The 12,920-nt window shown below is 31.7% G+C and overlaps 1 protein-coding gene across 4 annotated transcripts; it reads right to left on the bottom strand.

Annotated features, from left to right (window-relative positions):
• Window positions 1-4,947: 4,947 nt before the first annotated feature.
• Window positions 4,948-12,105, bottom strand: LOC107954170 (solanesyl-diphosphate synthase 1, mitochondrial). 4 transcript variants are annotated; one of them, XM_016889653.2, is made up of 13 exons: window positions 11,787-12,105; window positions 11,604-11,674; window positions 11,430-11,499; window positions 9,792-9,872; window positions 9,601-9,672; window positions 9,087-9,218; window positions 8,891-8,977; window positions 8,606-8,677; window positions 8,418-8,503; window positions 7,282-7,414; window positions 6,612-6,701; window positions 5,869-5,967; window positions 4,948-5,405 (listed from the first exon to the last, which is right to left on the bottom strand). In XM_016889653.2, the coding sequence occupies exons 1-13, from the start codon at window positions 11,871-11,873 to the stop codon at window positions 5,226-5,228; spliced, it is 1,260 nt and encodes a 419-aa protein (XP_016745142.2). In that variant the 5' UTR covers window positions 11,874-12,105; the 3' UTR covers window positions 4,948-5,225. The 4 variants fall into 4 exon arrangements, with proteins under 4 accessions (XP_016745142.2, XP_016745141.2, XP_040953505.1 ...); XM_016889652.2 differs by having other exon boundaries at window positions 11,604-11,677; window positions 11,787-12,100; XM_041097571.1 differs by lacking the exon at window positions 11,787-12,105 and adding an exon at window positions 10,282-10,401.
• Between the last annotated feature and the right edge of the window lie 815 nt (window positions 12,106-12,920).

The following is a 12,920-nucleotide window of genomic DNA, read 5'->3' as shown; positions in this document are numbered from 1 at the left end:
TTTTCGAAATTGATTTGAGTAGAAAAAGTTACTAGATCTAATTTTAATCATAGTAATGTGTATTATTAAGATAAAATTCGTATAAAGGTGGAAAAAACAAAAACGCCCTTAATTAAAGCATTATTTTTAGTTTTTTTGATATCTTTGTATCGCTGATTTCAAGGTCATTTTTGGTATCTTTCCAACATTTTTAGGCAACAAGAACTAAACTGGCATGGTTAGATATTTTAACCCTGTTTTAACGATATATTATAGGTCTAAATTGGAGTTTTGTAATTTCGAATATGATTAAAATAGTAAATCAGGGTCAAGTTGAGATTTTTAAATAAGTCCAAACCACATAATTTATCAAAAATAATATTTAAGTTTCATTTTCTACTATGCTAAGATTTTTGTTTTTGCATTTATAATTGTTTCTGTTCAATTTGTTCTCAGTAGGAATATAAGGGAGTTGGTGTCATTTTCGAACTGAAAATTATCTTTGTAACTAAGCAAATATTCAAAAAAAAAAATCAACATAGCATTTAGATGATGCACGCGTCTTACATTAAACATTGAAAACATTTGTAAGTCTATTGCAACAATAATTCCAACACCCATTGGATTAAGTCACTGTGTGATAAATCTTAACCAACTAGTAGGAATATGAATTCTCATCCAATTAATATGTGAATCCAAATACATTAGAGGCAAATTTAGGGGGCTGGCAGGGCTCAACCCCTCCCCAAAATGAAAAATTGTCATTTAGGCCATTTAAAGTTCTTAAAAATTTTAAATTTGTAAAAGTTAAATTGTACTTTGGCTCCCCCTAAAATTATAAAAATTCAATTTAATCCTTTAAAAATTATAAAGATATAGACTATAAAAAATTAAAATTTCATTTAGCCTCCTTAAAAATTTGTTCTGGTTTCGCCCCTGATCACATATCAATAATCGTTTCACGTTTGTCTATTATTCTAACTTAAGTAGAGCTTCGTAGGAAATTACTTAACTAGAATAATCTTGAGTGTATAACTATCAACTCAATACCCATAATAAATATGTACTCTACATGAGTCATCTTGAGACAATCTAATGAGTAAAATATATGACTAGTTGTCTTCCCTAGTGAAGTCCACTTGATAATACTTATTATGGGGTGTGACAAATGTAAAATCTGCTCAAAGTATTATCACATCATCATACAAAGACCATTGATGAAGGTCATAGGTCTTATTTAGAAATCTTCTTTCACTCAATATTTTAAGAACATGTAAGATTTTTATTCTAGTTTCAATCATAAATGATTAAATATGCAAGGAAAAGTACAAATGACATTCTCTTTCCAAAACCATATGGTATGCTTATATTATATCCGCATGAATATGCCAATTTGATCTCATATTGCATGCTATAAAATTGTGAAATTAAATTAACTTTGATCAACTAAAAGTTTCATGATTCTATTCTAATGAAAAAAAAAATTATAATATTTTTCCCAAAGCATTTTTGGAGAAAGCCAAGTAACTTGTGGGTTTTTAAAAAATATCAAAAAAAGCTTAAATTAACATGTTCTCCCAAAAAAAATAGTCTCAAAACCCGACAACTCAAAATTTAATCAAAATGGGATCCACCGTTGGGCCATCGCTGTTGGCCACTGCCAGTCAGGTCATTGCCAACCACTACCGTTGGTTCTTGTCGCTGTCTCATTCAGTTTCAATTTCGGTTTTGTTCACGTTGTCAGTCACCTCACTTCTTCGATTTCCACCAAAAATTTTATGTTACAAAAATTTCTAGTCCGTTTTCGTCTCACATAAAATTTTCTAATTTTTACAAGAAATAAAAATTAAAATAAACATGCGTGGAGATGATAGTCCACGATCTAATTACAACCCAAAATTTACGAAAATCAATATTACATCCAATCTAGTTTCTAGGAATCACCATCTTCGATAAATTTATTTTATAACAGAATATAAATAATCCATACATTCATCCTCATGCATAATAATCCAAAACATGCATACAATTTAAGAATGTCACTTCTCATCTTCATTTAATCAAACAATGAGAGAGAGAAAAAAAATTGAAATCGTTTTACACCATAAACACAGTACAACCTAGCTCTGATATCAATTGCTAAAAAAATCTATTTAGAAAATAGTGTTTTTAGGCATAGTGGAAGTTTAATTTTTTTCTTTAAAACTGAGTTTTATGATATTTATAACAATAAATCATTGTTCTTTGTACAAGGTGGTTAAGTCAATCTCGACTTTCCCCCAAACAATCTTTTTTGCTATTCTCAAACCATGAATTGCTTTGAGTGTGGACTAAAACAACACGAACCAATCGCATAGAATGAAACTTTATTAACTTTTAGTGGGAAAGTTAATTCTTTCTATAACCAGAAACTATGCGTTTTTCACATAAAATAGAATTTATTTTGTAAAATAAATTTCCACTATTTTCTAATAGAATAACGATGCTAACGATTTGTGTAAATGGTGTAACTCATAGTTCTTATTTATAGAAAAATAGTATAAGAGTTCTGTTCGAATAAAGTCTAATTAAATAATAATATTTTAATAGAAAACACAACTTCTACTCTTAGGTAGAAGTGTTGGGGGCGACAACATCTTTAGAAAAATACTAGGGTTTGCCGCCCATTGTATGTAACAAGACTTGATTGGGTCTTCCATGTATTAGATCTAGTTATATGTGTTATCAGGATTTATTCAACTATAATATTGTTTTCTACTTTCGAAAATATTATTTATTTAATCAATTTATTTATTTAATTAAATTATTTTCTAAACCCAATTCTAAATTGTTAAAATCATGACAACTTTACTATACTAGAATCCATAAGAAAATATATTTAATTATCTTATTCAATAAATCTATGATGACTAATTAATTTAATTTTTGCTTCGAACTTCAATTATTTAACTACAATTAATTAAATAATAATTTAAAGAAATTAAATTAATTTCTACGTCATCTTTTGTACTTAGCGAGAAAACACATTCATTGGAGATAGTGATGCATGCAATCTATTTCTCTTACTTCATTTTCATTCATTCCATATTGTATTGGTTCTACATGCAATTTGTTTTTGGTTATCTTGAGCTAGTGGAAGAACCAATTGGATATATATAATTAGTGATAAGATAATTTGTAATTAAGCTTCGGCTCTGTACTTATTAATTATAATATTATTTAGTTATGAAGTCATTCCACCAAAATATCATGATTGAGCTCTCCCTTTTTATATGCCATTATGAAACCTACTCATTAAGTGTTTGTCTGATTACTTTGCCATAGTTCTGTTACTTTCATAGAATATCCTTAACTTCTTTGGGATAAATCTGTCATCCCAGTATGATCTTATTTATCTCATAGTAAGCATTACATATTCCTTCATGAAAAGTCAATTACTAACAAATATTAATTAAGTCATTTATCCCTAAGACAAATGCCCTGTAATCACGTTACTTTTTATCTATCATGTAATGTTGATAGGAGAATATCATTTACCCTTTATTAGACTATGAATTTCACTATTGCGGAATGATGCTACATCATGCAGAAGTCGTATACCTAATGTATCAATTTTCAGTTTCTTATCTATTTGAACTCAAACTTTCATTTACATCAAAATATACGAGCCACACATAAATAGTTCATCATCCACTTAAGTTTAAGATATGTCACACTATGAATGTCACCAAGTGAATAAATCTATTAACGGATTTAGAATCTATTTTACTTGAGTCCTACCTGATGTACTACTAGTCCAGTCAGTCACATCTATATCTCTATCTTTTGGGAGTCATTCGTTCCGATACATAAGATAATATATCTCCCCAATTAGATTTGATAGATGACATATTAATCTTTCAATCGATTTACTCAATTTCGATTAGACTGAGGATGTTCAGATTATCTACTAATATAATTTGTCTTCTAGCATTATGATCCAACAACGTAATGTCGTTTAATATTAGTTTAAACATTAGATAATCAGTGAGCCAATATTTACTTCGTTCTTTTTTTGCTTTCTATGCAAAAACCGTAAAGGATAATATACAAAAGATATTAATGATTCTAATAAATTTTTATTAAACCAATTTATTTGAAAAATTAGAAGCATATAGACGAAATCATTGTACTAATAATACTAGATCCCAATAGTTAAAACTTTATGAAATCTTTTATTAAATTCTATAAATATATATATATATATATATATATAAAAATTCATGTATGTAAATGCCTATATCTAGAAATGAAGAAGCCGCAATTCTTCTTTCCTTTTGTGAATTTTATTTTATGATTTTGCATTGCTTGAATTGTTACAGTTCCTTATCAGTCTCTTTAAGAAATAGATATTAGTATTTTAATATTCTTCAAAGCCCTAAGATCCTTTGGTCTTTGAAATCCAAAAGAAGAGCAACATAAGTTCTTTCGGCTTTCGCCTTTCATACAAATTAAAACAATGTTTTAAATTTTGAAAAGCAAATAAAAAAAAAATCGAGACACCATTTTACTTTTTGAAACTAAAAATGAAAAATGCGACCAAACATGTAAGTTCATTAACTTAAAACATTGTTTCATTTTTTAAAACTATAAAGTGCCTTTAAAACTTTTTTTTATGAAATACGCATAAATTGTCATTAAAATTTAGTACTTCAATTAACTTTTCCTTAAAAAAAAATACATTTAACCAAAATTTTCCATAAAAACATGTAATTTAACTAAAATTGTAAGTTGAGAACTAAAATGACCCTAATCACAACTCATGACAAACTTATGTGGTGAAGTTCAAAATTCAATCATTGTACTTGTAAGCCCATGACCCTTCCCCTTCACTTGTATAAAAAAGAAAAGGAATCAATGACTAAATTAATCATTATGTCAAAAAAATATTGCAAAATTTTAGTATATTAAAAAAAAAACAACCATGAATTGATAAGGTTTAATTTTACTATTATTTTTTGCAAATTAAAAGAAAATGCAATACACAAGTTGAGATATAAGTATTAGAATACAAGGGTAAGAATAAGAATTTTCCTTTTTCTTAAAAAAAACAAAATACTCCCTTACTAAATTTCTTTCAGTAGGGCAAAAACTAAAATAATTTTGTAGAAAATTGTGATCGGCTACAAGAAAATAACTACAAAAGGGACTTTGGGGTTTTATTGATATAAACCTATATTAGTGAAACTAACTTGATAGTCTTTGTTTCACTTATTTCTGGTGATAACTCTTTGGGTGAGATCAATAAGGGCCTGCCTTGACTTTATTACATCTTCATCATCACTTTGGGGTAGTGAATCAATGGCTGCAGCAGCTAGATTTGCATGTTTCATGGCTAGTTCCTTGGTCCTTTCTATTCCCCTACTCTTCCCAAGATACTCGAGTGCCTGTATTTGATACAAGACTTGGTAATTTTGGACATGACACCAACATAACATAAAATAGAAAATAAAACATATTAAAAAACACTATTTTATACGGAGATATCAAACATTATTGTATCATGACATAATAGCAGGGACCGGAGGTTCCTTCATAGTTAATACATATGTAAAGCAAGAGTAAATTAGTACAAAAAGAGAAAATGTCTAAAATCAAATATTGTTGCAAGCATAATCACTTTAAAACCTATGAGTTCAACTATCTTGAACAGCATATCAGTGTATCGAAGACCAACTCTTTTCTAGAATGCTTCAGAATCCCACAAGTTAAAGTGAAAAGTTAAAACGACAAGAAATTTTAACCAAATTTCAGGTCTCCAAAGCCTTCATTGACATTTAACAACGACATTGTAACAGAATAGTAATAGAAATTGCACATAAAACTAAGATCAATAAATATAAAACTTACTATGTCAACATTTGCAGGGTTGTCAAATCCCTTGTCAACGACTGCTCGCAGTTGAGGATATTCTTCCATAGCAAACAAGATTGGAGCTGTTATGATTCCCTGTGGCACATATTTTGACAAGACAAGTGTACATCATTTTATCTGCCATCGACAAACATTCATTTAACACAGTATTTCTTTTGAGATACAGTCCAGTAAATATTCTTGAAGAACCCTCATTTTTTCAGCTCTCTATGATTAACGTTGCCACAGAAAACTATTTCACAAGGTCAAGTGCCAAGGCTAAGATTCATGAACGAGTTCAAAGAGGCTCAACTGATGAATACATTTCCCTAAACATAAGTATTGCATGATGCAAACTATCATGACTTATATAATATGCCCCCATAGACCATTAGACAAGCTCTTAGATTCATGAATGAGTGCAGAGAGCATAAATGGGACCCATAGCCATATGGCAAGAAACATATGGACAGTTTGAAAGTTTTGAAACTAAGAATTTCAGACGTAGATGTTAAGGGGGATGGTAGTGCCACAGGCATAATAAAGTGGAAAAATATGGCTTAAAAATTGGAGGCCTTGAAGCGTGGTTGGAAGGTTTGTCCAGATTTCCAGTGGGTTTATCTTTCCATCAATTCTAACAAGTATATCACTTACATTCATGATTCATGGTCACCGTTTCTCATTTAACAAAAAAGAAGACGCGAGCATGGGGAGATAAGACATTAAGGTAGATGAATTACATGTCGGATATCAGATAAAGAACCCTTTCCAAGGGATGCTGATGTGCCTGTGAAATCAAGAACATCATCTATCAATTGAAATGCTAATCCCTGCAGAAAAAAAAAAGAAAAGAAGCAAATGATTAGACTAAAGAAGCATAATAAATAGAAATAGGACAATGTTAATACTGCCAGATGGCGTGGCATAAAATGGTATGAATTGATGTCGAGTTCTAATACTCAATTGTAGAATGCTTGAAAGTTCCTGTCAGTTGATAAATTACTGAATATCAACATAGCAAATTATGGTTTAAAAGCATGCAACCACCTTTATACCTCAGGCACCATTTTATAAGATTGAACTAGACCATAAACTTAAAACACCAATCAGATTGTCATAGTGAAAGAGTACTGTTATTGTATCTCCAGAAATATTTTGCATAATTTTCCATTGACTACCGCATGAACCAAGAACAATGGAGGTATCAAAGATTCTTTTAGTAATCTTCACTTTCTAATATATCAAGCAACCATATCATGCATACATGTTAATTGGTGTTACTACAGTCCACAGAGTTCTCCATGATACATATGTTGTAACATGCAACATAATCTCAAAAAGGTTTCCATTAGAAACTCTGAGGAATTTTTTTCCTTTCTGACCAAGAAAATATTTGTGGGATTTACAAACCAGATTTTTTCCGTACTCAAAGGCTAACATTGCGATTTCTGCTGTGTGCCCAGCAAGAAGGGCAACTGACTTGCAGCTGTTTGATATTAAGGATGCAGTCTTGTTGTATGTCTTCTGCATGTAATATTCCATGCTGCATTTAAAAAAAAGGTTACATGGTTACTTAAAAGTGCAATCCCAAGACTATTAATGAGTACAGCAATTATTCACCTTATTAGCCTGCCCTTGTCATGGATAAGCAATCAGAAGGAGACAAAGTTTAAAAAGAAAAAAAAATCGCCACACATGCAATGAATCACCAAGCGTGTAAACAGGCAAGTTACTTGCAAAATACATAATTATTTGATTGTCAAGCGTTATTAGCTAGCTAACTGTGCCATATTCAAGCATTGAATCAACTGAGATCCAGCTTAGTCGAGCTTATAATATTTAGATTATATTTGTCCTCTATACACGAAAATTGATATGCATGCGCAAAACACTTAAATATACTTACACATGCATGTAGTACTATAGTATTTTATTCCTATTTACAATATTACAGTAACCGGAAAAGGAAACTGCATTTTTTTATCCCTTCAGACGGCACAAAATTGCAACAGCAGTAGCCATTTCCTATCTAAATTTGTTCCCTTCAACCCCTTCTCCAAAAATAATAAAACTATTGGACAGAATTTTATTTTCTTTTGAGCAGTTGATTGAGCAGGTTGTTTGGTAAAGGCACAAATAGCAATTATCTAGCTAGTCTTTTCTTTATACTATGTGCTCTGATTTCTTTCATAGAAAGGGTGTTCTTTTAGATAAGTAGATAACTTGGATTTACAGGCCTCACATGCATACTGCTTATCCTTCGAATATTTGTTCTTACCAGAAAACATAAAGCATTACAAATGATCAAAGGATGAAGATAACATCAAGCCTCATTACTTCCAGAAGTAGAATGATCAAATTTTACATGTATTCGACAGTATTAAATATTAAGCAGAAGGAGAAGCAACATAAAAACAATCATTATAAATACAGGGTAGAAAATGTCCTATAGGAATAAACTTGTCATAGGACTTTTGATGTCTATTCTCATAAAACAAAACTGCAAGTTAGTAATGAATAAATGGGTAAATAGCAAAGTGGTATACCTAAAACGTTTATTAGAAGCGGTTGTTAGTTGCATGGTTTCACCAGTAACAAGATTCTCAATAACTGTTGCAATTAAGGTGACAACCTACATACACTCAAAACCACAGGTAATGAATATAAATCACTCAGATAGATATTTAGAAAGCAAAGGACAACATCCACGATATCAAAAAGGGGTTAAAAATACCTCTGTATTTTTTAAAGAAGCAAGGGTCAGACAAGCTCGAGAAAGCAGGAAATCTCCTGCTAAAACAGCCAACTGCATTACAAACAGAAATTCTTAGAAAATAAAAATTGGTTTCAATCCTCTATTAACTTATCTTCTGCCAGGTTGAATATCCATAAACAGCTTGATTAGCATAAAGTAAGAACTACTTTTGCTAGGAGAAGCTTAATATAAAAGGAGTCTTAAAACAACAATGAGAACTTGTTGCGGAACCTTCTTTCAAGGGAACAAGAAAAATATTGGCACCTTGTTGCCCATTACAGCATTTAGTGAACCAACACCACGTCTTGTGTCTGCATCATCCAAGACATCGTCATGAAGGAGGCTTGCCACCTGATCCAAGGGCATGGCCAAGTTAATCTAGAAGAAACTATGAGGAAGTTACTTGACATCCAAGTAACTGCAGAGGTAAAATTGAAAGCAAAGGGGACATAAACGTTACATGGATCATCTCTGTGATCTCAGCTATACGCTGCTGTCTTGTACGCAAATCAGTTGGCAAGGTATCTCCAATCCCAGGAGGAGATAGTTCAGGTATATGCACATCCAAAGCTGTCGCCATTAAAAGTAAAACCTGCATAGAACAACTAAAATAGCAATTTGGAAACTAACCCTAATCTGAAATATAAGATGAATGGTTTTAGAATCACGAGCAGTGCTTTCCAAGTAAAAACACACCTATAAAATAAGCCTAAGAACTTAAAACAGAAAAACAGAAAAAACCAAGTGGAAAGGGTTTTTTTTTTTTTTTGCGACAGTTGCACATCTAAATTGGGCTATGTTATTCATCTTGTGTGCATAAGACAAGTCCCAAAAAGCAAGGGTGTGATCAAAGGACTGGTTTTCATGGGAAGGACCTTAGGTTACTATTATCTTATTCATGACACCCAAAAACTATCTACAATCAAAGAAAAGACAAACTTTTGGCATTAGCCTTGAGCAACTACTGTTATTACCGTGGGACGAAACCTCTTTCCTTCAGCCCCAATTTTGAAGAAGTACTCCGCAGCTGAAGCAAGATTAGGAACCTGTAGGAAATGGATACAGCAATTATCACAGGAGAGAAAGATCTTAACCTTTTTACACCAGAAAAAAATAAAAAATAGTAAAACTCAGTTAAAAGACCTGAGAAAGGACAGTTACATACTTCAGCAGCTACCATTGACCGCAGTCTGGTGGCAATAAGTGACAGCTCATTGGCAACAAGGGAAAATGGGTCCACTCGTTCCTGAAAAACGTCCCACTATCTCAATAGAGTGGTAAATTCAAAAATAGATAGAAATGGGAATTAACAAAGTAGTTTTTCCAGGACATTTTTAAAAGTGTAACGGCTTATGTGCAACAACAAATAAAAATAAGAGACAGATCAAAGGAGTATGCAATGACATAAAACATTTTTCTTCAACTGATTGTTTCTGAATCAAAGTATGAATGACCTAGGACATACATTCTAGAATGCTTCATAACTTAAGATCTTATATGTGTTTTATTTTCTTTGAATAGTAAACACTATGTGTTTGATGCATTTCTTCAGCCTAAACAGCATTGGATGCTGATGGGAGTATTAAATTTGAAAATTAACAAAAGCATCTAGGATTGAAGAAGCAGTAGTCACAATTACAACCATGATCGAACACCTGGTCAGACTTCCATATTTGCTATTGTGCAATCTCCCAAAGACAAGAAATTCACGTTAACAAATGAGAGGACCTTGAGGCCACCACAGGCAATTTTCCTCTATCTGCCATAACCCAAGTCTGTAACATAGGAGCCACATAAGCCCGAAGTTTTAACTATTGTAAGAAACATCAATTTCTCATCTTAGGAAAAACCTACATCTCATTTTAAAAGCAACTATAGCCCCTTTTTGTTTATTCTTCCAAAATAAGAAAAAAGAAAGTGTTCAACCTGGGACATTTTGTGACACTTACAGACTTAATCCAAATTTCAAGAGACACCGACAATATAAATTTCTCAAGGGTTAATGCACTATTTGAGGCCTGAACTTGGCATTGTTCCCATATTGGGGCTTGAATACTTCTTTTCCAAGATAGTCCCTAAACTTGGCAACTGTTCCTAAATTGGAGCCTAAACTTTTTTTCGGTCCAACTTTTTTAAGGAAATATCATGGACTAACTTGGACCCAAAAAAAGTTCAGGGACTAACTTGGAAAAAATGTTTAAGCCCCAATGTGAGAGCAATTAACAAGTTAAGGGACTAACTTGGAAAAAACAAGTTCAATCCCCAATGTGGGAATAATTGCCAAGTTAAGTGCATTAACCCATTTCTTAAAGTTGTTTTACTATGATACAGAAACAAAACAACCACCAGACAATCTGACATAATAACCATTGGTGAAATTGAAATACTCCAAACAGTACCCCCCCCCCTTCTTTCATAACCAGAAAAGGAATGAACAAGGTGGAAAAGCTGATAACAGTACACTATCTAGATATAGTACAGACCCACCTATGGTTTCCATTTACAACTAGGGTAATTCATGCAATTCCCCTGTTTATTACACGGATAATGCCAGATTATAGATATTTTAATGGTAAACTTTAGTTGGAAATTGAAACCAGAAGTTGTTCGCCCCTCACTCTGTCTCCTTTCGCTATTTTCACTATCTTTATATAATTACTGCTTTCATATGATACATCAGAAAGACCACAGGACGCCCGAAGAATCTTATTGAAATATCATATGGAAAAACATGACAACAACTTCGAATGACATTAATAATTACTAGCAGCAGTAACTTCCATTAATCTTTCAATATTCTTACCTGTGGTTCCATGACTGCAACGCTGGAATCCGTATCATTACCGATAACATCATTTAGAGCAGCTTTTGAGCTGAGCAAACAAACAACATCCACTAGTTAAAACAAATCAATTTAGACCCTATTCAAAGAAATAAAAAAGCCAAAAGAAAAAGAAAAGGATGGAACCCATTGGACCTGAAAGGTCTGCAAAAACCTGCCCACTTAATCCCTGCTGCTGGTGTCTTACTATTGCTTCTAGTCATCAGCTGCTTATATAAGCAATTGAAAAGAAAAAAAACCATCAATTTAGGAAATACGAACCAATCAAATGAACCACGAAAGAAAACAAAATAAAAGAGAAAGGCATTGAAAACTTACGCATCTAAAGGCGGAGAGAGGTTCTGCAGCTGCGGCGGCGGCAGCCGTGCGGTATCTTAACAAATGAAGAAGAGCAGCCCTTGCCATATCAGTGAAAGGGTCGGCGTTAGTCTAGGGTTTTTGTGAGTGGAAGCAATTAAACAAAGATCTGCAGATTGTATTTCCAAAGGTTTCGGGTCGGCGGCTTTAACATCCTTTGATTCAAACGGTAATTTGTTCTGTTTGACTCTATGTTTAGGGAAATATACCTTAGCTTAATGTTTGGTTTCCATTACATAAAATGGTTCGTGAAATGTGTGGTTTTGATTACATAAAATGTGATTGTTTGCCATAAAATATTTCGGGAATTTAAATGTTTCATAAATTGACTTGAACTACATTTTCAATCTATCAACTATTTCACAGGATATTAACTATTCACTCATAATTTTTTTTATATTGTTTGGTGAATATTTGGTTCGCTCAACCTTAAATATGAATTTAAAATTTTGTTTAAGTTCGTTTAGATTTGTAAAAAATTTATTTAAGCTCATTTTAAGCAATCTATATTATTTTAATTTAATATTTAATAATTTTATATATTTTTATTTACTAATTTTTTTATATGGCCATCTTAACATTATTTTAATGCTTACATTAGAGTAATATTATCTATTTAGTATGGATTTATTTCTTTACGTGTTATAAATTACATAATATATAAATAAATTACATAATATAAAGTATTATAAACTTAAAAACAGGTTGGGCTGGGTTCGAGCCTTAAATGTTCAAACTCAAGTTCAACTGAAATTTTAAACGAGCTTAGTTTTTCTGCCCAAGTCCACTTTTCGAGTCTAATTTTTGTGCCTAAGCTCTACCAAATTTCGAACAGACCTAGGTAGGTAGCTTCAAACTCATGAACAGGTCTAATTTTCATTAAATAAAATGGTTCCCGATACAAATGAGATTAAAATTTTCATGTTGTTTAATGAACATTTGGTTTGTGAAATAAATGGTATGGTTTCCATTAATAAAATGATTTCCAAGACAAATGAGATTAAAATTTTTCATGTTGTTCAATAAATATTTGATAATGGTGATAATGGTAAAAAATTTTAAAAATTTATCACAAAAAAATTAAAAATCTAAAAG

This window comes from Gossypium hirsutum, chromosome D07 (assembly GCF_007990345.1).
Source record: "Gossypium hirsutum isolate 1008001.06 chromosome D07, Gossypium_hirsutum_v2.1, whole genome shotgun sequence".
NCBI classification, from domain to species: domain Eukaryota; kingdom Viridiplantae; phylum Streptophyta; class Magnoliopsida; order Malvales; family Malvaceae; genus Gossypium; species Gossypium hirsutum.
This window is presented reverse-complemented; position numbering and strand designations above follow the sequence as displayed.

Excerpts from the sequence above, each read along its gene's own strand:
- LOC107954170 (XM_016889652.2), bottom strand. The coding sequence starts at position 11,873 with ATGGCAAGGGCTGCTCTTCTTCATTTGTTAAGATACCGCACGGCTGCC. Across the intron at positions 8,504-8,605 it reads CTTCTTTAAAAAATACAGAG|GTTGTCACCTTAATTGCAAC; the intron begins GTATTTTTAACC and ends GAGTGTATGTAG. Across the intron at positions 5,406-5,868 it reads ACCCTGCAAATGTTGACATA|GCACTCGAGTATCTTGGGAA; the intron begins GTAAGTTTTATA and ends TATCAAATACAG.